At 34.6% G+C, this 26,638-nt stretch overlaps 1 protein-coding gene across 1 annotated transcript in view; it reads right to left on the reverse strand.

The window, feature by feature from the left end:
• Window positions 1-26,638, reverse strand: part of COL11A1 (collagen type XI alpha 1 chain) — a 164,533-nt gene that overhangs the window by 127,510 nt on the left and 10,385 nt on the right. Inside the window, exons 2-4 of the mRNA XM_075038798.1 lie at window positions 19,743-19,910; window positions 15,363-15,576; window positions 12,753-12,915 (exon numbers count right to left, since the gene is read on the reverse strand). Of these exons, the coding sequence (XP_074894899.1) occupies window positions 12,753-12,915; window positions 15,363-15,576; window positions 19,743-19,910 (545 nt within the window). The remainder of the gene's footprint in view (window positions 1-12,752; window positions 12,916-15,362; window positions 15,577-19,742; window positions 19,911-26,638) is intronic.

The raw sequence follows: 26,638 nt of genomic DNA on the forward strand, positions 1-26,638 counted from the left end.
CTATTGTTCACAAGGCAAAACAATGCAAATTAATATTGAATGGACTAGGTGCAAAATTCTGGCTTTAAATGCTGTCTGGTTTGGAAAGGAGAGGGTGGGAAGGTGTAACTCCTGCTCTGTTATTTTCATGCTGTTTGTTTACTTCTTCACCAGGAACCAGTCTAAATTCCTAAGATTTAATTCAGGGCACTTCCTATTACCAGCATGCAGCTCAGCATGCAAGTGATCAACAGTATAATTCTGAGAGTTTGCATCACATCTGTACTCTCAAAGAAGGGAGAAAATAAAATAAAATAAAAAAGGCTGTACGAGAGACACAGTTATTGGAATAAAAAATAATTAAGTAAGCACTGTGTAAATACACACTATAGAATGTGTTGAAATAAAAATGTTAACAGCTAACAAATGTTATTTTCATCTCTATTTCCATATATCACACGTAAAAACAACCCCACAGTAAAGAGACCCACTATTCCGGATAATAAAAATGGCTCTGCTGAGGTCCCCTACAGAGACCTTGTATGTTTATCTTTTTCCACAGAAAGCTGTCTAGTATCCAGTGTATTTCTTAACATAGTGGTACCATTTAAACAGCATTAAGTAAATTCCTGCCAACATTTCCACTATAAATTTCCTCATTCAGGAGCTTCTTATGCTGTCATAAAAATAAGGTTGTTGAAAATTGGCACATGTTCTTGGTCAAAACCCATTAACTTCTCCCTCACTATTTCCGCAGAAGTTTTATTTTGTTTTTACCAAAAATGAGGGCAAAGGAGTAACTTTGTTAGTATACCTGTGCATATTTTGTCTTTAAAGAGAAAATATAACTGATGTAAATGTACAGCTGGGAAAATTCACAATTATCTCAGTATTTCCAAAATTGCTTTACATCACTCAGAACAGTAGCCTTTAAAAAAATTCACAAAATTGGAGAATATTTTAAAATAGTAAAGAATAATTTGTAACGCTCCTTCCTTTCAAAAAGAAAAATCACAGACAGAAGCAAAAACCCCTCAAACTGAAAAAAACCCCAACTTTCTGCAATTTTCCTAGTTCTACAATTTTTTTTTTACTAACTTATTTAACATAAAATATTAAATACTTAGTTTCTTAGCACATAATGGCTATACATTACAAATCTGGTTTTTACAATAGTCTCAACTCATTTTACTTCATAGACTCATGTGTGTCTCAGATTAATTTAGAGTTGGAATATATATGTTTTTTTAAGCTTCCAGAAATACTACAAATGTAGAAGTTTGTTCCCCTGCCAGTGGCTCTGGACTGTCTCTTTTATTTTCCTTAGTTCACTAATGCTTCCTAGTTTGGACATCTTCCCACAAAACCTGCTATACATACAGAGAAATTCCCCCTTTGATTCCTTACATGACTCCCTCAAGAGTTTGAGTGCTTTGAGAGGTTTTGTACAGTCATTGTCAGTCTGGGCTATGCATCCCCCATGTCCAGCAAAGTGTTTCCAAAGTGCTCTGCCTTTCCTCTTTCACTAGCCAAATTAAAACTAAGTGAAGCAGAGGAAAAAATTAGAGGGAATTAGCAATTGAAAGACAAAAGAGGTAACTCTTCTGGAGCAACCATTAGAGATGGATGTGTCCTTACCCTGCTGAGCTCAGGTCATTGTCTTGCTATATGCCCCTGAACACACATGGCTTTCTGAGATGCCCATACAGATCACCATGTATACAGTGCACCAGGTAGCGTGAGTAATGCCAAAACAGCTCCTGCAACTACTGCTGTTTAGTATGATATGCTAAGAGAACCCAGGTCAGGGAATATAGCTAGTATTCTGGAGCTTGCTTTGTGCTGATATTGAATGCCATGGAATTTTGGCACTGGGTTTTGTTGGATTGTGTGTTTGCAAGAAGCACTCGGCATGCTGTTACCACTTGGTTTAGATGTCCCTAAATTGGTTAAAGTTGTTCCTGATCCAGTGACTGTACTTCCCAGCCTCGCCTGTCTGCCTGTCATGGGTCCACGTAGAAGGAGGCCCTCAGAAGTCTTGCACAGTATACATAAATTGCTACTGGCTATTCATGTGCAAGAAGTTTACTGAGGAACTGACTGATTTTACATTTGGCATATCAAACGTTAATTTTCCTATTTTTCCTTCAACTTCTGCTATAAAAGTATTTCCAGTAAATTATTATTTTTCTTTTTTTTTTTTTTTTTTTGGTTTTATTTTTCTGCCTTTGTTAATTAAATGGCTTCTTTGGGTATTTGTATGTGATCTATTGGCAGTGCTGTTTCACTAGTCAGTGAACAGCTTTTATTTCAGATCAGATCAATCATCTCAGCACATGAAATTCCACATACATTACTGCAGACTTCATTATTGTGATATAGTTATCATTCCAAGGCATTTGTTGGACAAATCTACACTCTTTCTCTTTGAGAATTTTTCACGGAATCACTTCAGTCTTCACAAACACTTTCTTTGATTTTAACTGCTTGACTTTGTGAGACTGAAATAGAATTTTATGAATTTCTTTGCGAATAAACTACAAATACTTAATCTGGCCATACTTCATGACCTGCAATCACAAATTAGGCACTTAATGATCTACATGCACAAGTCCCAGGAACTTTAAATGAAAATATGGATAAATGGAGTCATGGGTTATTAACAATTCTAATTGGTCTAGTTGGTCTCTAAAACAACACTGAGGTATCTAAACATATATGCATATGTGCATGATGTTATTCTTGTATGAAAATTGCAGGAAATAAGGAAGTCAGGACAGAATGATGAAAGCAAGAGAGGGAGAGCAAAGATAGGGAAGGAGACAGGAGAACAGAGTAAAATTTGCAAATACACCTCAGGATCCTTGAAATACTCTGAAAGTGCATAGAGAAAAAAAAAGTACAAAAGGCAGCTGTCTATATAGATTAGTTCTATTTCCTTCTCTATGAAATTGTCATGACCACCTTTGTTGGGAAAGACTGCTCAGGCAATTTCACAAAGTAGATAGATGATATCTAGTGTGTTGTACAAGTCAAATGTTTGATGTCTCTGCTGAGCCAGTCTTCCACCATCATTTGATGTCAGAGATAAGTGGCCTGACAGTGGAAGGCAGAGAACTTGTGGTGAGGTATCAGACAGATACACACAGCCACTTTTTCATCTTATTACTTGTAACAATGTGCATGCTTAACTTGCCCTCAAAAGTGTTAAAGCCTATTTAGCCATTAAGAAGAAAAATCTGCTGCCTTATAACAATTTTTTATCCAGGATAACACTTAATACAATGTATTTTAAACAGTTTAACAGACATTTAACATTACTTGCATATTAGGGAATGTGAAAGCTGAGAGCTATGTCTCTGCCTTAGTTGCCCAGAGGTGAAGGGGAATATCCGGCAAGGTATTTGAGCATACCTAACATTAAGCATACAAGTATCGCTTGTAAGTAAAATGGATCAATTTGGAGTCTTAATATTTAGTTTGGATCATAAATACTTTATTGAAATAGTCACTAAGTTGTTGTTAAAGCCAACACATAACTCACAAAGTCAATGCATAGTTGAGTGATTCATCACAATATGGAATAAAAATAGTTAAAGTCTACGAAGGTTTTAATTCCTCTTTATTTTGGGAATGTGCCCATAATTAAAATCAGAGGGTTTTGAATCAGCCTCATGGTTATATGGAAAAAGCTGCCTGAGAATCATAAAATATCTTGCCCACCAGTTATGCCTAAGAATGAAAACATGGTACAGAAGGATTACTTCTGTAGCGTTGTCCTAAAAAATACTCCACCAAATAAACTACTTTTTGCAGAATCCTCCAAGACTATTGAAAGGAGTTAATTAGATTTGAGGAAACATTTCTTTGTGGCATGCCACAGCAAATGTGGAGAACCAGGATACAGAGGTGCAAGGACAATATGCTCAAATCAGTTGAATGCCTGCCTGTTGGAATAGCTGCACAGAAATTCGCTGGAATGAACTGTTCTGCAATGAGGAACAGCCCAGCTAAGAATGGAAGTGTGTGGTGAATTCAGTCATTGAAAATTCCTCTGTGAATCTCACAGACATTCCACAGTGACATTCTAGAATAGGAAAGTTTATGTGTATGTACGCTTCCAGGATTTGTTGAAAAACACACCTCACAAAGTAGTAATGCACAAGGTGGGGTATCTGCACAGAAAATGTAGCCTTTTCATAAGAAAACAGTTTGCAACACTGAAAAAATAACAGCGTTGACTAACAAAAACAGGAAATGGAGACCCAATTTGCAGTGAAAGCAGTAGACTACCAAGTTATCTTTCCAATTTTACTTTCTTTTGATGTAATTATTGCTTTAGTTAGCCTCATGATAGTAATCACTATATTTGATTCCACCTTTTTAAAGCCTTTCTTACATTCCACAGCAGAAATTGGAATAAGGAAAATCTCCAGTTAGATATGGTGTCAGATTTTCTCAATCATGTAAATCTTTGAGGACCTGAGAAGTAAGGAATGAACTATTTTATCATTATAAGCAATAAATGTTAATGGCTGCTCATTATCTTAATTGTGACTGCATAAAAAGTCTTAGCTATTATCTCTCTTCTTGAAACTTTCTCTTTTCAACTATGTAATCTTCTAATGCTTTCTAAATATGGTGTATTAGAGAAGTACAACCATAAAGTAGTCCATTTATAGTCTATTTGTCAGCTAAAAGTTTCTATCATTGATAAAAGATATCTCTACTATTACCTGCCAGCATTGCTAAAAAGGCAAGAGTATGAATTCTTACAAGGCTGTAAGGGCACTATATGAAGGACCATTGCTGAAATTACTTTTTTTTCCAGTATTTAAAATTTTATGGTCTAGTTCACTAGTTCTATAAGAACCTCAAACAGTTCAGTTGTAGAGGCAGATTTTTGGGATATCTCTTTCACAAGAATCTTAATAAAACAATAACCCTGCCAGGTGAAAGTGACATTTGTCCAGGGAATAGCAGGTAAGCATTACTGAGAAGCGCTGCAGGACCCACTCCACAGGAGCAAACTTCAAAAATTATTCAAAACATTAAAAAAAATTTTTCTAAGAAAAAGTGATCTTAGTAGTTACACAACTAGGGTGTTACGTAAGAATGTGACTGGACCAGAGCTCAGAACTCAAGTTGTAGTTTCTTATTGTAAAATAATGAGATTTTCTAGAATGATTTCATTAGGAGAAAGCTTATTGCTCTTTTTCCAGCTTGACAAAAAAAAAAAAAGATAAATAATGCAGCAATTAATTAAATATCTAATTTATATATTAGAGGTTCAGAAAGACTTTCCACAACTAGAGTGGGAGGGTTAGTCTTAGCAAAATACCATCCTTCTGATTTGTATTCTGGATAAAATGAGTATGTCTTATGTGCTTATAAGGATAACTAGATTTTAAAGATGACTACCTAAATGGTGATAAAAGGATAACAAAACCAGTGCTAGGCACTATATCAACTCAGAATAACATCATCAATATCTTTCATTTTCATATGATGGCTAAAGCTTAAGAATTACAGAGTGGACTCTTCAGTAAATCAGCAGAAACCCTAACCTGTGTGTATGTACCAATTTTCTCTAATTAGTTATGTGACAGTACAACTATAGACTCCAAAGAACAAAAGTCTAGACAGCCTGGATATTATTACTATAGAATTTAGAAAAACCTGCTGCAGAATTCATTTAATCTTCCTGCAAAGATTTGAGGGATAGAAGAATTCCAGGAGCCTTTAATACAATATTCCATAACCTAGGCCCATTGCATAATATAGCTAGAGAAAGATATTCAGAGCCTGCCAGACTGAAACACTGTGAAAGCAATAAATTGTGAAAGCAGAATTCTGTACAGGTCAAAGTTTCCATAGAAATCAATGTCATCTTGATTCTTTGAATCTCCATGGTTATAGGCATATACACTCAGCTTGGTTAAGAAATAGGTTGATATACCAATCATAATTTTTAACTTTCAAAACATAACTGTTCACAGACCAAAGTCTACTGCAATTCTTGGCTGAGAGATTAGATTTTATTACAATGCCTGTATATACAGCACATGTACATAACACACACATGTATGCACATGTGACTAAGGACATTCTATTTTCTTGATAAAAGACCTGCAAATCTGTTACTTTGTCATTTATCTTTGAAACCTCATTTACAGCTGTTGTTTAAGACTTAAACATATTATACACAATGTTAAAGGAGGTGATAATAAATCCTATCTGTAAAATTTGCTGGAGCTGATGTAACAGGCAGCATTTTTTGAGCCCAGGCTGTTAATTTTAAATGTAATTACAAACAGTTCAGTTAAATGACCGTTCCTTTGTTTCTTGGGAATATTCCTTGAAAATGAACTTGAACTCCAATGAATTACCAGAGCTTTGCTTTCTTTTTCTCCCCCCCCGCCTCCTGTTTTCAGAAATAAGGAAGGGAAACAAGGAAAACATAATTATTTACTTTTGTTCATCAAGCTTAAGTTTGGAAATACTATGAAAAATAAAAAACACCAAATCATCACTCTTTGAGATCAAAAAAGAAAAAAATAGCAAAACAAAACAAGCCAAATAGAAAGCTTTTGTAAAAAATGCTGGGTTTTTATTAGTTGCCTCTGAAATGGAAAAATTATTTACTTTGCTTTTATTTTTTGTGTTGATTTTTTTCCTCCCAATGCTGAAGTTGGCCACTTCTCTGATGTTGATACCTAGAAGGTTGCTTCTAAATATTTTTGCCTGGAACCTATTGCATTTTTTGGTTTCTGTCCCTTTTATGTTAAACATTACTTTTTAGTCTGACTGACACTAAACATTTACTGGGTCCCTATCAATTACTAAAGGTGATGTATAATGGGAATCATTTTGGCTGTCTACATTAGCTCTAGTGCAGTTCAACCGGATAGTATGAAAGAAAGGATACCGATGACACGTCATGCATCCTACATGTCTTTGAGGGAGTTTTACTTTGGGCTAGCTTCCCTGTTCTACTTCAGCTGTACAGCAATTTTGGTCACTCAGTAAAAGCTCTACCCATTCTGCTACTGCTACCTTCTTCAGGGATTATGCACACAGATGAATGGCCTTTCTGCACTTGCACACCTGGACTTCCCATGCTCACAGGTATGTGAGGGATGGTTACTCACCTGAAGGGATCTGTAGGTTAAATCATATTGCTGTCAAGGTACTATCACTCTATCTTTAACTGCTCACTCTGGCTATTTAAAGAGATCCTATGTTGTACATAAGTGAATGACTGCTTTTTTCATGAAAAAGGGTTAATGCCTAGTATCAAAATATAAACCCGTTATTAACAAGGATTACTGCAAGGCCTTAATCTCATAAACTGTGTGCAGTTAAAGCTTTCATTGGCTTTAAATGAGAGTCTTACAGACATCAGGTTTTGTCTTGTTATACTCATTTACAGCACAGTGCCTAAAAAATCATTGTATTGGTCTGACGTGGAGAGTTTGAAGGAAAAAACTCTCTATGGGGAAATATCTGCATAAAGACTCTGTTAGTTATTAACTTATTATAAAACACTTATTATAAAAAACTGTTGTATTGTTCACACCAACAGTACTAAATGAGGAGTGACAAATCCTTAAAGCTGGCAAAGAATAAAAAGATCCCTGCTATTTATCAAACATTTAAGCTACAAACATATTTCAATGGATACAATTCAAAATTATTTTACTAGGTGCCATGTACTGGCATCTGACTAATTTCTTCTTTTTTTTTTTTTTAATTTTTATGTGCTGTTGTAGGAATTCTATACAGCAAGCACTTACAAACCAGCCCTGCTTGCATTACATATTTGAAAACACAGAAGAGATTAATTTCAATTGACACATGTAAAAGTTGGAGGTATACTGTCAGTCTTTCATAAACAAGCATTTACAAATTAGTCCCACTGATATGAATAGATCCACTTCAGTGAGCAAGAGCTTAGCAGTGTAAATGAAGGTCTCATAATTTGTCAGTTAGTAACAATACAGTTTCTAGACAGCACAATTTTATTATTTTAAGACACATTCACAGTTTATAATTTGCTTCTTAAACATATTATGCACCTGATGCTTAATGCTTGCTTGTATTCAATATTTTGTTTGTGACATCATAGTGATTTCCATTTTAATTGAGCAGTATGTCATAAAATCTCAGATTAGCACTTACATTCAGGAATGAGCAGCAGGCAACTCCAAATTAGAATTTCCTCATATAAAACACACACCCCCCGCCCAAGATTTGGAAAATACTTAAGATAAATTTTTTCTTGCTTTTAAAGCTTAAACAGAAGATCTTTCTGAGAGCACTACTGAAAAATGCCTCTTAGTTTTAGCACCAGTAGGTAAACTTACCAAGGAATATTGTGTTTGTTGAAAACACAAGAATAGCAAATTAGGTAGTAATTTTTCATACTCTTAGACACTAATCAGCCCTTTCCTTCTTTCAGTGGTGATCTACCTGATCTGATACTGGACACCCAGTATGCTTACTTACTCAGAAATTATTGATCATCAGAACAGGAAAGTTACATCAAAGCAGTCATGTCAAACTGATGAAAATGTATGCATTTAAAATTTCCCAGTGTACTATAATATATTGTTGTGTTAGCAATACTCAGACTGCCAGAATCAGAACAAAAGTGGGAGAACTGCATAGAAAACAGAAGTTAATATTAGGAACAGAAAAAACAAAAGGAAATTGCCAAGAATTTAATTTCATTAAATTTTGTTGTATTACAAATTTAAAATAACACCATTAGAAACAAAGAAGAATATTTGATCCACTGTGGTGGATTTGATCCACAGTGTGATTTGATTAATAGATAAATATGATAAATAGATAAAATAAGTGTGAAATATTCCTCATAGGAGCAATATATGTTCTGATGATTCTAAATGAATGGTCCATGCAAATATGTTAGAGCAATATGACTGAAGACGTAATTCTTTTTTCCAAAGATACAATCAAGTTGTGAGGAGATCGGGATAATATCGGGTAATAATATCTATTTCTGACTTAGAATTCACAGAGGTTTAGATGTACTCTTTAAGGGAACAGGAACACATGAGGTATCTAATTGCTTACAGCACTGATTCTGACAGTACTGAATTCTGCTTTCAATGGGAGTGAATCACCTTAATGATGCAACTGGGTTTTTTGCAGTTGTGTTATGCTGTATAAGTGGGTTCAGGACCAGAAGAAGCCCTGGCATCTTCAGCTAGCAGGTCACCGAACCCTAAGTTTTCATTATTTTTATCTACAGGTTCATTATTTCCACGTTTTGTATTTCCATTCAGTTTGAGGAGACTGAAGAGTGCTTCACGGTTCCTGTGATCAAATCATTGGCTTATTATCACTAAACCCATGATTATTATCCAAGATAAAACAGCCTTTGTGATGCATGGATACAATATTAATCCTTATGACACCCTGTGCCGTGAAATCCAACAGGTCACTATACACTTAGGTATTTCTTTTTATGTGCCCCCTACACGTAAGCTAATAAAAGCATCAAATGTCATATGGAAAGTCTGTTTTACACAGTTTTAAGTCTTAAATGCTTAAATCTAATGTCATGGCTAAATAGGTTCATTTCTGGAATTTTCTGCACATAGAATAAGACACATTGTGCTATGTGTTTCTTCAGTGCCTATTGTGGTCTCAAGATACAGCAGGGTTCACAACACAGAAATACTACCAAGGAGAGCCGTGGAACCACCAAACATCACGCTGTGCTACCATGAACGAGATAAACAGAACATTTAAGACACAACCGGGAGACTCTCAAGCAGGAGACAAATTTCAGGGAAAAGCCCCAAACTTTAGAAATTGTATCAGCAGTAGCTAAAGGATGGATATAGTCTTGTTAATGAAACAAAATGAATGCTGTTTAGAGAGTAGAAAAACATGAAACAAACTCAAAAAGAACTAGATTATGTTTTGCTTGGCCAGACTTTGAAGGACACATATCATTAAAACTGTATATGGAACTTTGTTTAAACTTCGAGGGACATTCTAATTGCCTATTTTCAACATCCATGTTTCTAGCTAAAGATTAAAATAACTGAACATCGTTATAAATGTACTCATGGTGGTTGTACAGTAAAAGAGAAAGCAGAAACCTATCCCAAAAGAAAAGAAGGTAAGCTTCTAATTTAAGTAAGACACTTCAGAATAAATCTAAAACCCCAGCAATTACAAAAACAGCCTTACAAGAATGTAACTGATTTCTCCGAATAAAGCAAGGTGCAAAAGGGGTGCAATCAGTTAAGTAAGGAAACCTAATCAGTGAAGGAATACAGAAATGTACAGTGATGTTACAAATGGCAGAAATGTTGCTGTTCTCAGTGCTGAATGTTAAGATTCAGCCTGTAAACTGATTTTACAGACAGCTGCATGATTCTTTTGTGACTCCAAAGCCATGTTTCTTAGTGGGTCTTAGCTGAATTGAAGCACTGAGTTGCCACACCAGTGTAGGAGATTTCAGTGAAAAATTTCAGAGGATCACTAGTTTCCTTTTTCATCCTTCAACACATGACAAAAGCTCTCAGAGAAAAGTATTTTTATTTAAGTCATTCTAGCAAATTCTGTTAAAGTTATATCCTGATGTCCGCATTGACTTCACATAAGTTTGACTTCAAGAAAAATGTAGGGTTATTTTGGGGTTTCTTAAATTAATCTGCTAATTCTGATTTTTAAGTACCAATTTCAATTTGCTAAGTATGACTTCATCCAACTTTACAGACTCTTCCAACAGTTGCTAACCAAAAAGTAATTGCATTCTACCACATCCCTTCCCATCTCTTCTTCCTCTGGAGGGCTTGAAAGAGAAAAGGGAGTTGTATATACAACTGCAAAAGGTATGGATGGAGGAAACTATCACTGAGGATGAACTGCTAGAGTAGGAATTATTTTGCCTTAAAATAGTTACTCTCTGTCATGACTCAAACTTTTGTTTTTCTTTCTGAGTGGCTAATAACCTTTGTGACAGAAAAATGACATAGCAGGAAATTTTCAGAGCTATCATTTTATTTACGCCTTAGATAGCCTATGTTCCTTTTGTATTCCCATGGGAATGGTCTTAATCTCTCTTTAACAAAATGTTTTTGGAGGATTTAATATTTAAAGCTGTTTAAAATATAGAGGACAGATATAATAGTCAAAAACTTCAGAGATGAAAGGCCCCTAGCATGCTTCTCTTTTATTCAACATGTTACTTAATGCAAATGATTAAAACAAATGTCTCCCTTTATGCAGGTATCATCAACCACTGTACTTATTTTCAAACTGCTATGTATAATCATTTCAACACCTCTGAAATTTCAGACAGGTCTTTTTATTTAGCAATTGCACTGAGTAAAACAAACCAAACGCCAATGTTTAGTTATTGTGCACTTCCCTCCTTGACAAATTTTAAAAAGGTTACAAACTTTGCAAGAACAAGCCGGGGCCTGTTGCCTTAGTTTCTATTAGAATCTAAAATCATTGTAAAACACTAACAAAATATCAGTTTAAATACTTCTTTTTTTTCATTTTTTTTTTACTTATGTATATTGACATTGCACCTATTTTGACAATTTATTGCCAAATACACATATTTGGGACTTGGTTTCTGACCTAAAAAAGAAATACAAATGAAAATCAAAAGTCATTATCCCATGCGGAGACCAGAAGTCCTCGTCCCACCCCAGATAAGGCATGTATGGAATTCATCTTCAAATGGAAAATAATGTCCCTCAGATGTGCAAACTGTACTGGGGACCACAGGTAAATTAGGCTGTGAATACCAAACATATCATACTGGTTGACCTATTAAATCATCCCAGAAATTTCCCCATTCAAAAGGCTCATGTTTCATCATGTCCATGGAAATGAAAGATAACAATGCCACAGTGTTACACTCAAAATTCATATTTCCTGTCTTGATACTTATGCAGCTTCTCAAGCATATGCTCTGCTTAAAGCTAGGATTACAACTCTGCACATTTATGGAGCACAGATGTTCTCAGTATAAAGTAAGTTAACTACTGACCTGTACTTTCTTATTTTTCAGTTTTAATTTAAATTTGACAGTTTTGACTGTTGCATAATATCATAAAAGAAATTCAATAGTGTAGATTTAGAGAAGCTTCATTATTAGCCTGTAAAAATAATCATTGACATAAGGATTCTACCTAGAAAGGCCTCATGATTGGCAGTCACATACTTCCTCAGAGGCATTTTACCCTTCCTATATGTACTTTTTGGCCAGTAGATGATGGAAACATATACATCCTTATTGCCAAAGTATGTTCCAGTTACTGGAAAGAGTAATAAGTGAGATAAACAATATAATGGATTCATATTACACAGAAAACTTTCCAGGTCCTTCTCCCCCTCTCTCAAATACTGTTAGTATGCACAAATATCTGTAAATGTTTAAGAGAGACAGAAATAAAATGATTCAGTATCATATTACTCAACTTTTCAAGATTAATTCTCTTAAATAGCTCAGGTATGTCAATATTAGGCAGAAAGACAAAAAAAGCAAGCCCCTCCAGATACAACATAATCTAAAGGACAGAAAAATGCAGCATATCTTCCAACAATAGGCACCTTTCCCTGTTTTACTTTTATTTCAGCCTATCCTAACAGGATACTATAAATCAAAGTTTCTACATTATACCAGCTTTTGCCCTAAAAAAATTATTCTGATTTTCATTAAGCACTTCACTCGACAGAAAATCACTCAGTTCCATTTGTTCAGTATTGAGTTTTACCTCAAAAACTTCTTCATCCAGAATCCTGGTTCCAAAGACAGTGATGCCATTGGTGTCCACAACTGTTTTGTCACTTCTTTCAAGTGGTTTTGTAGTTTTTTTGTTACAGTCAACAATCATTGTAACACTTCTTTTCTCCACACTAATAGCTACTCGATGCCACCTAATAAAAAAAACAAACCATAATTCTACTGTAATTTATGTTTTTAACACTAAGTCATTGTGTTTTTATGAAGAGTTTGTTGCAGATTGTGCACCAATCAAGTCACAGATAAAATTTTAAATGTCTCCATTTATTTCCTTCTTTCATATGTGCACAAATGTATACGATGTTTTGTCTATTCACTGTATAACTTCTGTCCCTTAGTACAAAAGAATCTTATCCATAGCTTATTGTGAATAACCTATACAAGATGAAGCTCAAGCTGACCTCTGAAGCTTTACCCAGAGAACATTAGTAAACTCAAGTTAAAAGCGAGTGCACTGTTTACATTTTATTAGATTGACCGATCTGATAGAAGATTTTATTTTTACGAATGTGTTTGATTTTTCAAATTACTTAAGGAATTAATTGTGCAAATATGTTTAATCCAGCAGTTTATCCGTTGTTATTTACAATTTACTGTTTGTTCCCTGTGATCAATCACCAAAATTTTACCATGTTCTTTTGCTTATTTGAATGTATCCCATAGCTACAGAGATTTTTCAAAGATGTACCACAGTTCCAACAGATGCTTTTCCAGATACATATACTTACAAATGCTTGCCAATATTCCTGCAACAATAGTTTCGCCTACATAAATATTCACCAAAAAGTGAATGAATTGATTCAGAATACTGACAAATGATTTTATTTTAAAGACATTTGAGAATAAAGTTTTGTACAATTTGCTCAACTATACTGTGCTCTTTATGACACTTTATTATCATGACAGACCACATTAATTTAGTGAGCTTCTCTGCTATGACAACTTAAATATCTAAGAGCAAGACCAGGCCACTCTGTAATCTAATATGGAGAAAAACATCAAAGAATCTTTGAGAGACCAGGGCAAAAAGTGTCAAAGTATGTCACATTAGTGACTGGTAAGAGGAAGGCTGGAATCAAATTATTTTAGTTGGCATTTGTAGCACTAAGGTTGTCTAAATCAGAAAGACAGATTAGATCATTGTTACAAAGAGCTTCTGTATATCAAAAGGAACACCTCAAAGCTAATGGAATCTGACTGCTAAACAGTATCACTGAGCCAGAACTCTAATTCCATGTTTTCTCTGGAACACGGTTAAACATTATCATTATAAAAGCAAACTGTCCATGCATCCTCAGGCACATTACACTGTTTACACTTTTAAAATATATCTCATTTTGAGATGAAGATTGTTGTCCTAGAGCCTTCATAAAATAGCTGAGTCAGAAGAAAATTGTTGGTCTATCTTTTGAAAGCATGTAGAAGCTGAAAGCATGAAAACAACTCACTGTGGATAGGACTGACTCTAGTTGATTTAGAAGTTGTATAGTCTCACTGCAGGAAATTGTACCAAACCAAGTTCATTTTGATTTCTTCATTTTTATAAGTTTCTCAATATTTTGGGTGAAATTCTGAAACCCATGTCAAAGCTTTGTTATTTAGAGGAAGTAAATGAAAAAAAAATTTTGCTGCTTTGTTTTATCACTCATTCTGCTAGGGCAATGCATCGAGTTTAGGTTTCATGGTATAATTCCATTCTCTGGTAATACAAGGGCTAGAAGACAATTACTTTTTTCCTTTTTTATCCTTTATTGCTTTATAAACATATTTCATTATAGTTGAATTTTTGCCCTTCCTTCTCTACTGATTTGTTTTCTTTTGCTTTAATAAAATCTCATTCTGTGTATCTCTGAAGACTGTGGCTGCTCTTCCTGAACTGCAGCACAATAAAAAAAAGGCCTTTAAAAGAATGAATGTCCATTTACAAGCACTAGAATGACATTCCCAGAGAACAACTGCTTGTCTACAAAGGGAAGTTAGGTACAAATAATTAACAACTGCATTAATAATGCAATAGGTGTTTGAGATTAATTGCCTTTACTGACTGTGCAGTTTAAGTCTTTGCAGCACTTCAGATTAATTGTCCAGCTTATTCTTCCCTGATTTCATTATATATAGACATCTCAAACCATCTTATTTGTTTTGGTTCAGGACAGGACAAGTTCTATGCTATTTTGTCAACTTCACTCTGCCTATCACCTTCAAATGGACAAGACAGCCCTTCTAGTGAGAATATTCCTTGAGTCTTTCTGAAAACAGTGTTTCTTTCTATATTGCACAGGAAGAATCTTTATAGGTTTAGCTTTGGTGGGTTTAACTTCTATGACTATTTCTTCACTCTTGATTTATAGAAATGGCAAATAAGAAAGGTGGTTTGGCTTTATTTGTAGCTGTATACACCATTTGAAGCTGGAACTGTATTCTGTTGCAAAGGTTCTCTGATTTTGTACCACAGCAGTTCAATTAGCTGGAAATTGTGTTACTCATTTATTTAAATATTTAAGATAATTGTTCGTAAAGACCATAATCACCTATACAGTGGTCTGTGGTATTATTTTTTGTCCTAAAATTTTATACTTACTTGCCATCAGCAATGTTGACTGTTCTGAAAAGAGGATAGTCTTCTGGGGCAGGTTTTCCATTTTGGTCTTCAAACAGGAAGACAGGGGATCTACCAACTTCAACACCTACTTGCTGAATTCCTTGCTCATTGTAGATAGACAGAAGGAAGGACTGGATACCCTTTTTAGGCTTTACTGTCATTAATATTGAAAAATCTTCTGGAAAATCTCCACCTGTAAACAAAGTGATATATACAGTTACAAATTCAGAAAAGATGAAACCATTCTTTAAAGGTTTACATTTTTCTATAATCACAGAGGATCCCACATACAAACTGTTGGGGTCTTCTAATTCTCCTAAATGAATACACAAATAATCACGCCAGGAAAATTTTTTCTCTCTTTTTTTTCTTTCTGGTTTCGCTTTAATTCCTGAAAGATTTACCTTAATGGTTCTTAAAAACATGACTTGTAAACCTATTGTGAATTTATGTAATAATACAATATATGCAAGAACTATGATGGTTCCACATTCATTATTTCTTCTATTCATCTTCTTTTTAGCAATCTTCTAATTTAAAAGCTTGCACTACAATTTCACTCAATAAGTATCTATATTATAGCAAATATGTTCCCAGGCACTTCATCTCCCTTGATAACATTTGTTTTAATTTATCTCTCACAATATATATTTGAGTCCTTCTAGAATAACATTGTGCATAACATTGAAAAAATTACATAACTGGTTTTATTTAATAGGAGCTTTAGGCAATATCAAAGAACACTTAATTTTAATTTATTCCCTGATGCTTTCTCTTTGAAGTAGAGATGATATATCAATCGTTGTTTCATCCTTTACAACTAGAAATAAACAAAATTAAAAGTGGGTATGGCTTGTTTATAAAGGAAGGACTGAGGTTTGTACTCAGTACTGCTCCTGTTGAATCTAGTGGTAAATCTGCATTTCACTGGATGTGAAAGTCTGTTAGGCTTAATAACAAATGAAGTGTAAGACTGAGATTCTAAAATTCAGAATAAACACTGGATCTGTGTGGATTCAGCTGCAATTTGACATGCAAGAAATACACAGAATCTAATCGTAATGTTGGCAATGAATGTAACTGTAACTTTGCATGTGTGAGAGTGGGTAAAATGTTCTTAAACATTTTAATAATATAATACAGTAAGTTCTAATAAAATAATATGTTACATTTTTGTAATAAATAAATGTATGTAAGACTTCAACATCAAAAGCCGATTTAGGAATTGCTTCTTCCAATGGAGAAAATATAAGACTGTTTCCAAGATGAGTCTTGTGGGAAAACTCTTTCGTGATTCTACGGAGCCTTCTGTGAGGACAAGGTATTGATGGCATTAACTCTTTAGTTACAAAATGCATAAAATCTTCATTGCTTTTTAAATGACATACTACTCTTCTAAACCACAAAATCCCTAGTCTTACGCTTATTATATTGTCTGCTGCAATGTTGTTTTATGTGCTTTCTACCATCTTTTTAACTTTTTTTCATAGAAGGTTGTTGAAACACTGTAGTAATATAGACCACTTTAGAGCTTGTTTTAACATCTTATTTTGAAGGGATCAAAGCTCAATAAATAGGAAGCATTTCATTTACTCTGGTGAGCCTTTGGTCAAGTTTTTTAATGACAAAGTAAAGCTGCTAGTTTACACATTAAACTGTACATTATACCTTTTAACATCAGAGTAAAGAGATGTAAAAAAAGGAAAAGAAAGAGAAAAGTTGACTGTCAACAAAGGCCAAAGAAATTATTTGAAAAGCACTAAACACTTGCCCTGTCTGCACTGTTAATCTGAAAGATATGTTGAAAATGCTTATGGCAGGTGACACTAATTCAACCAGTCTGGGCATGTGCTCTTCAAACAGATAACATCCTATGAAAAAAACCTGGAAGCTTTCTAAGAAAGATAGCTGAAAATGAGTCATGTGCCTCAGTTCAGTAGTTTCTGTTATTATTGCTATGACATAATATTCCCAAATGTTTTATCTTGCACCTACATCATGTAATTATAAGTAAATTTCCTCCAAACACAGTTTTGATAGAAAAAGTAAAAAAATGAATGACATTCTAACATGTAAAACTTTATGTATTGCTATTTATATATAGTTCTTTGACACATGTCTGGAATAGTTATTGAAGTCTTCTCAACTACTTTTAAATTTCTTGTTTACTGGTATGGTTCTATTTGAACTATAATCAAAAATAACAATAATAATTGGAGGGGAAAATTGCTAGAAAAATCTTTGTATATTTCTGGGTTGCCACTCCTGTCATTCCTATATGCTTTTGTAAAAGTTAACTAAGAGCATATAAACAAACAATACAACAAAAATCCAAGCAGGTATCTTTACAATTACATAATGCCTTCCAGTCAGTGAAATCAATGCTTATTATATTCTGGAAAGTTGGAAAATATTATCAGATCCATTTTTAAAAGATGGATATATTGATGCTCCCAGCTTTTGCCATTCAGAGATCCCTTTGAGCTACAGTAGCTAAAAGATACGTATACTTCCTGATGAGTTACAGGAGTTAAATGAAGGCAAGCATAGGATGCATTAGAACTTGTATTGTTTAGCTAAAATGATGTCTCACAATTTGGTCTTATCTGGGATATCTTCTGTAGTCTTTCCACTACTACAGAGTGTGAGTGAGTAATGCTTCTTTATTTGTCTCCTGCACACAGAAGCGTTACAACAGATTGGTAAAATCAAGCAAACTCATTCCAGTTGTAAAGCAGAAACTGAAAGCATTAATAAGAAGAGCACCTAAATTAAGGCAGTCAAAGGCTATAGAAATTTAGATGTCAGCCAACAACATGAGGTACTTATTTGTTCTGGCATTCAAGAATCATATGAACAGTTATTACTGCAGCTGCCAAATCTCTTTATGCTACGATTCGATTCGTGAGTAAGTGCAAGACAACCCAAGCTCTCAGACTTCCAGCTCTAGACTCTCAGGCTTTGATTTAGCAGAAGGTGCTTGTACTGTTCTAAACTTTCAAAAATACCAGTGATTCCAAGTCAATTTAATCTTCTGTCCAGTTGTATTTCAATGCTCATTTAAAGTTTTTTGTTTTACCATGTGGCTTTAGTGACACACATTGTAAAACTCAGAATATAAATGTGCCAACTTATTACACTGTGCAACTTGTGCAGTTTTTCAATACAATGGATCATTTTTGTATTTTTTAAAGAAAGAGCAGCCCATATTCTGCTAACCTTACTTAGGTGAAGTAGTAATTAATTATACACATAGTCACACTAATATCAGTGAAATATTGTAGACTGTAATGTGCCATTCAGTGAATGATATTTTCAGCTGGACAGCTCTGTTAACTATATGCATCTTAGTTGAGAGGATATATTAAAAACTGAAGAACTGTGTTAAAAAATAATATAGATATTATATCTGTAGTGAATTTTGCTTTGATCTTCTTCCATGAACAGAAAAGTAGACTGATGAGTTAAGTGGACATGTAAGTTATGCTTGAACTGTGTATAGCCGTTTCCCATGTTGCTCTGGGAACGCACTATTATTACAAAATAATGTTCCACACTCTTATAGATCTTGGATGATATCTACATGATTGCTACTTTGAAAGACAAAAAAGGAAGTATTTTTCTTTCCCAATGTCTAATCTGTATGTTTATAGAGAGACTTTTTCAAACTCTGCATGATGTATCAAAGCAGAAAAATTAAATATTCCTCAATTTTCATTTTTAATATTCTTATGATCATTTTCCTCAACAGTTTGGGTCAAGTGACAAGTGACAGCAAAATAATGGAATAAAAGTCTCTCCTCAACATCTGAAGAATCTTTTCCAAATTGTGATTATTTCATTCTAGAGAAATTTGAGAGAAGATAAAATCACATTACCTGCCATCCACAACTAGCCTTGTTTGTTTAGTCCCCCAAATACCCAGATACTCTTAGTTAATTCTTAACAGATGGTACTCCTGGGAATGATTTTGCAATGGCTAACCACAACTCATTTCTACCACTGCAGCATTACTCCAGGAAGTACTGCTTTTAAATGGACTGAAACTGGAGGAAACTTGCCAAAGCCACCAAATAAGCTTTCCATCAGACAGCATCGTGAAAGAACAGGTAATATGGCTTACAGACCAATTCTGCCAGTGACACAGAATTTGATGAAGAGCTTTTTAACTGAAGCCAATAAAAACTGATTCATTCAGTGGATAAAGAGCATGTCCTGTCATCCGTATGCAGGCCCAGCTCTAGGGATAACAGAATTGTTTTGTGGTATTGATGATGGACTGCATGCTGTGCTTTAGATACCATAAAAACATAGGCAGTAAGATAATCTACCAAAGTAATAGCTTTCTGACAATCTTACCTGGGTACAGCTGCTTTGTTGGGGCACTCAGCTGTGCAGTTTTTGAAACTCTGTAGGCAACATCCGATCCTTTTGAATCCCTCCTGTTTGTGCAAAATCCTGCTGTTCTTGATACTCCTTCTGGTGAATTGTGAAATTCTAATGCTTTTAGCACATCAACAGGTTCAGCTGGCAAAGGAAAAAAACCCCAACAAAAAGAATTACTCATCCTGCATCTCTACAGTATGCAGCCTCTAAAAAGGATATTAATTTCATTGCAAAAGTATATGTGTAATCATAGCAGTAGCTGCATCCTATTTTGATTTATTGCAGATTACTCCTACACCAAAATTTTATTTTAAGAGGATTATTCATTTTTAAATATATGAGTTCATCACATCCAATGTAATTGTTATGCTCCAATTTTCAAACTACTTGACTAGACTGAAAATCACCAGTTCCCAAATGCAGAGAAACTTGGTGATTGAAACTTACAACACATTCTTTTAATGAGTGATTTCTAAGAAGCAGAACTGATTTTAATAGGGCACAAAAGTATCAGAAGTATTCAGCTACAAATAATCTACTATCAGAAACTCGTCTGTTGCTCACATTAAAATATATTCTGATTACATATGATTGCTTTCTCAGACAAAAAGTTATAAGGAAGAAGCTAATCTTGTTTCTCATTGAGTTAGAGAAAGAAAAATGTACCTGCTTTGCCTGCAAGGAGTCAATGGACTGAATCACAATCTTTCATTATTTCCAAGTTAAAATCCAAATGGACTTGATTTGTACTTTAGAGCCCAAGTACAATCAGGTTGCATTTATGCTCAGAGTCTAACAATTTAAAGTTGAAATCCAGAGCTGCTATTGCACTGATATTCATACATTTTTTTTTTTTATAGATAATATATAAATAAAAAAGCCAACAACAAAGCTTCAATCTATAAAAGTTCACCATGGCAAAAGGGCCAAGTACTGAAAGGACAAGCACTTCAACAGAGGCAGTGAGAGAATACAGTTTGCCTACTGTATATCTTTTCTCTTAGAAAAAAATAAGGTGTTCATTCTCATACTCCCTACAGATCATGGCTTCAGTAACTTTTTATTTTTGAGTGGAAACAGAATTTCAACAGACCATTTTTTCACTTGGACTATTCTGCATTTTTTGTGTTGGTGAACTCATAACCACTTTACATAGAAAGACAAAGTTTTACATGACTTTCAGTGTTAAAGCTGAGAAATGTGTTTGGTAAATCTGACCCTTCTTCATGTTTTTGAACTGCACTGTGGCATTAATTATAGCTAATTTATTTTCTTATGTGTCAACAAATATCAACTTAAGGCCCAAAATTCACTGTGTGCAAATATTCAACTGTTTGCAAACAACTATTTGCAAACAACAAGTGAAAGAGTGTAAAAACATAGGCAAAGTGATATTCTGATTACACTCACTGATAGAAACATATCTACCTTTTTCTTAGGTAGATGTCACATTTGTATATTCACTATCAATAACAGATGTGAACAAAGTTAAGTTTAACCAGCTCATCCTATTCATCTCTTGGCATTGCCAAATATGAAGAACTCAACTTTGTGGTTAAAGTATATTCTTTAAAAACAAAATCTGAGGTTTTCTCAGCCTAGAATGCACATAACTTGTCTTAAAATATATTCAGAAGAAAATGCTTGTGAGCTTCTTTAATTTTTTTTCACATCACGCAACTTCTCATTTCCTTTTTCCATCAGATCATGTTATCACATATAAACCCAACAGCTAATGTTTGTTGCAAGCTAATACATTTTGAATGAATGCTACAGTATACACCTGAATTTACTTAAAATCTACATACCCTGCAGATTCAAGAAATTATGTTTAAACATTCTAAAAAGAAAAGTTTCAAGAGCATGCAAATTCTGAAACAGTCTTACCTCTCTGTTAACTACTGACTAAATGATTTTAATGGATATAATGTATTCTCTATAGGTATTCAAAACAATTCTAAAATTACTACCATACTGAAGGAACTGCCACACTTTTTTTCTGGTAATGGATGGCTATTTTTGCAGTACCTCTAATAATTTGAACCAGTAAAGTAATGTAGAACCAGTCACTGGAAATATTAGGAAAAATTCCAAGTCGCTGTATAAGTCAACCACTGCTACATTCCTTTTTCCTTTGCTCTATTCTATAATTTATACCAGATTCTTCATTATTTTTTTGAATAATGGCTGTTCTTTGCCTGGCTGACTGGGAGAGTATTCACCCATAAACAAGATTATTCATTACTCCCTGCTAGCTCTGCTGCTAAAAAGCTTCCAGACAAGAAACAGAATAGTAATAGAAGAGAACAATCTGCAAACCACAAACTCCAAATAATAAGAACAAACATTTTGTTAATAGTCCATAGATGACATTTATTTCTGCAAACTGTGATTCACAAAATGTAAATAGCAAAAACATTAGTCAGTTTACAAGGATTTCTAGAAATGTAACTTGTCATAGAAATTACAAGTTATATGAAGTAACTTATGCAAAAGAGGCAATTAGTCTATCTCCAGATATAATATGGCTGACTTACTAAATATTTACAGATCACAAGTAGCAGATACTGCTCTCCTAATTTATATAAAAGATTTCAGATAGCCACTCCGACCAATAGTTAAAAAGTAAAGAAATTCTTTAGAAGTCTTTAGATAAACCAGGCAGGAATGTATAAGGTTTAATATGCTTCTTCACAAAAATTTGCTTTTGATAGAAACCTACATATCATTCAGTCTATGGAATAAACAGACTGAGTTTGTGCCTCTTCCTCATAAATGTTTTTGCAACATTCTTGTGTGTGTCATTATTTAACCCAGGCTTGACTCTTACCAAATGCCCAGATTAGGATGCAACCAATCCTATATTTCAGCTGGGAGGTAGCAGGCCTGGAAGTCTCCTCACAGCTGTTATTGCCACCTCCCAGCTGCAAACAGGGCTTACTGTGTAAAGCACTTCTCCCCTACACTCGTGTGTCATGCACAGGGCTACCACATATTGGGGTTTCTGCAGGAAAACCCTCTTTTTGCTAGTGGAAATTTCGTCTCAGTGAATTCCAGGATTTTTATTTACATTTTCTGGAACTATGGCAACCTAGCTGGAACAAGTGTTCAGTAGCCCTGACCAGGCTGCCATGACATTAGTATCAAAATTCTTGATGAGTTCACTGTGCCTGTTCAGATGATCTGCTCAATGCCTCTACAGAAAGCACTAGGCACAGTTGCTCTCAATATGTCGCAAAGCACACACACGTAGGAATCCACTCAAAAATAAACAGCTCTTGAAAAGCAGCAGTGTAAACCAGCAGTGTTCAGAGCTGTCCTGTTTGAAGTATAAAAGACGATGAGAAGTCCTTGCACAGTCAACACTGGCCTGCTTAGAAGACTGGGGTGGAGAGGTAGGAAGACAACTCAGAGAGTCAGGGAAGAGCATAGTCAGGAAGCTATCAGCTGAAACTGTGGCTTCTCTCTGCCAGATTCTGTAAGTTCTGCAGTGCTCAGTGTCACTGTATCCTGGGAGCTTCAGCTCTTCCTGAAAACTGCCTCTTCTCTAGCATTCTGCTCCCACACAATTTCTGGGAATGGTTAAGAAATAGCCAGAAACAGCACCGCTGCTAAGGCCATGCAGTTGCCTGCTTCCATGGTCCACAAATTAAGATTACAACTTGTTTTTATACAGAGCAACATTAATGTAACCCATATATCGGCAGATCTAGGGTCTCTCACAAGAATTTCCTTAGAGTGCATAAAGCAGCTTGCCTAAATGATTTTACCTTCTAGTCTAATTTTCTTGGATAGTTTTCTCTTAAGTAAAGAAAACTGCAAATTAATGATATATGATCTAACGCTTTTGCATCCTTCTGATTTGGTGCTAAGATTTAAGATGGCAAGGAAATAACCAACAAATAAGTGTCATGCAAACAGCTCCGTTCAGCAGTTCTTGGGGTGCAGTTAATGCTCCTTATGAAACCTTGACATCAGCTTTGAAAACTCAACTCTGTTTGCCATGGCAAATTTGACAAAATACAAGAACCAGACCCTAAAAGTGGGTCCTTTCATGCAGATGTTTATGGCCACACTGCACTGCTGCTTGAAGGCCACCTCCTGCAGGCAAGCCAGACAAAGCCACAAGATAACCCTTTGAAAAGAAGCCTGTGTTCATCAGGGCAAGCCTGCATTTTTCAGATTAAGCTCTCCTGAGTTTCAGACTGCAATCAAAAAGCAAGTTTCCACTGTCCTACTTTTCCACTGATGGAGAACAAACTGCAAGAGATCATTCTTCTCACTAAATATTATAGTGCAAAGTTCAACAGCATATGTCCTTGATTCAAAAAAGTTCAGAGAGACATGTGTGACTTTCACTGCCACTAACAGACTACAGAATAGCAGCCAGATGAGAACTGTTTAAAAGTGCTGGGATTTCTGGAATGGCAAGAAGAATTCTTAAAAAATCCCTTTTTAGAACACAGAATTGTGTGAGATGGGAACATGAGTGCCCTAGTATCTTTCAAGACACCAAACTGTCAATCATTTAGCTCCTGCATAAGTTTTTGTTTTTCAAACATAAAGAAGGTAAAGCACAAAAAAAAAATAAAAATAAAAAAATTAGTGGTGTAACATCTCAAGACCTGAAATAACTTGTAACTTGCAATATTTAAAATTGTAGAGCCAAATTCTGGTCTTCATTATTGTGGTGTGACTGAAGTACATCCATTCACTCAATAAGCTTTCCATATTTGTAGTGGTATGGATAAGAAAGAACATTTATTCTAGAGCATTTCATATTAAATATAACTCCAAACCCATATTTAATCTTCCTTTGCTTTCCTTTTAGCTTTCTTCCACAGGAACTAAATAGGAACCTTAGGGGGAAAAAAAAAAGACAGATTGACAGAAATATAAAATCTTCTAAGCCACTTTAAATGGTACTAAAATATGTGTAAAAGCATGCTAACTAAGAAGAAGAAAGAAAAAAAAACTCCTGTCAACATATCTCTGCTGGAAATTAAAGGATTCAGCAGAGTTAAGCAGTTATAAACTGGAAACTAGATCACACTTTTACACTGCCAGGCCAGGACAGAATATCAGGAGTGAATTACATGAGGGAAACGTCATGGTTTTTTCTATTTGTCTGGAGAGGAGGAAAATGCATATAAAAACTGACTTCCACTTTTGGTTAGCATTTTCAAGCCTAGGCTTCCTATACATACAATGATACGTTTATTTTAAAGGCTATGACAATGCATTCTATTCAATGAATAACCACATCTTTCAAAAATATAATGCAATTATAGATTGAAAAAGAACCTCTGTAAAAATCTAGACTACATTTTGATCATACATTCACAGTTAAAAATATCATAGCTTTCATTTCATTCCACAATATCTAAATTGAAATAATATCTGTGATATATCATTACTATTAATACTGATACTACATATATGGGTCAAATTCTGATGCCTTTATATTGCATTATACCTAACAACTACTGCCATTGTTCAATGTGATTTTTTCTGGAGTTAAGTGGAAGCTGGTGAAAACAGCAGATTCATTTCTGATAGGTTATACTGACATAAATATAAACAACACTTCTCATACAAGATCAGAGGACTTGCTTCCTTGACTTCCTGATACATTTGAGCTGGAATCTATTACGTAATATGGCTCCTCCTCTCTCTTGGTGGAAACTGTCCATGGAGGAGGTTCCCAGGGACAATACAGGTAACGATATCAGAGAAACGAGGGACTGAGAAACTGTACAACAATGCAGAAACTGAAGTCGTTTGGACACACAGTCTGTGCTGATGACTTATTCAATATGTAACATCAAGCTTCCTTGTCTTAAGGATGACCTCATTTTTCAGTATAAATGCTTAGCATTTCCACATCTCTCTATAGGAATGCTTCTTGCAGGTGACCACATAAACCTAGATAAAAGGATATACATTACAAGACAGGGACAAGTTGTATCAAATGCAAGAAAATTTGCATCGGAATGGCCAGGTCTCGTTCATAACATATGGATTCATTTAAATGTAGATGGTAAATAAATGCATGGTGGTTAATCGTATCTTCTTAGTTTCTAAAATATGTATCCTGTCTGTAACTGAGATCATGGCAAACTTAATATCTTAGTAATAGGCAATAAAATTTCTTGTTTGTGCTTCAGCAGCCACCATCAAAATTCTGCATTGTGATAAAGCCCATCTGACCCTCCAAAGGCAAACTGTACAGAACACAAAAAAGATGGATCAACAGTGCACCTAATGGCAGCAATGTTGCCTTTGGAATTACACCAGTAGTAATCATTTTGGATAAAAGAGTAAAATCTATACATATTATCTTTCTAGGTACAATCATGTTGTAAGGTTAATTATCTTTATTTTAGTGACTTTGCATTTATGAAAATGTTTTGATTTACAATAGATGCTTTTTTACAATTTTCTAGCTACTGATCAACTGCAGCAATGATCCAAAACCAAAAGAAGTTCTTCATATAGGCTTACTCAAATTGGATAGGTTTACTCAAATCAATGTAGTGAATGACATTAATGGAAATGCTAGGTATGTAAATGTTAGGACATTAACACACACTGAAAATAGAGCTCTACTGTTTCACACAAGTAGAATGTTCTGTCCCATATCACTCTAAGCAGCTAATGTATATGTTTCAATAAATTTACATTTAAGTATATGAAACACTTGAGCTCCTGTTTCTTAGCACACATTTCAGCTTCCACTCACAGTATCTTACTAGTAATTTAAGCCTGTTGCTGTCACAAATCAATTGACAAATTCTGTATCAGATTCATTTCATTGATAGAAAATGACCTGGACACTCTCTTACTAGGAATTTTTTATCTGCAGAAGA

This window comes from Buteo buteo, chromosome 10, assembly GCF_964188355.1.
Source record: "Buteo buteo chromosome 10, bButBut1.hap1.1, whole genome shotgun sequence".
Taxonomy (NCBI): Eukaryota; Metazoa; Chordata; class Aves; order Accipitriformes; family Accipitridae; genus Buteo; species Buteo buteo.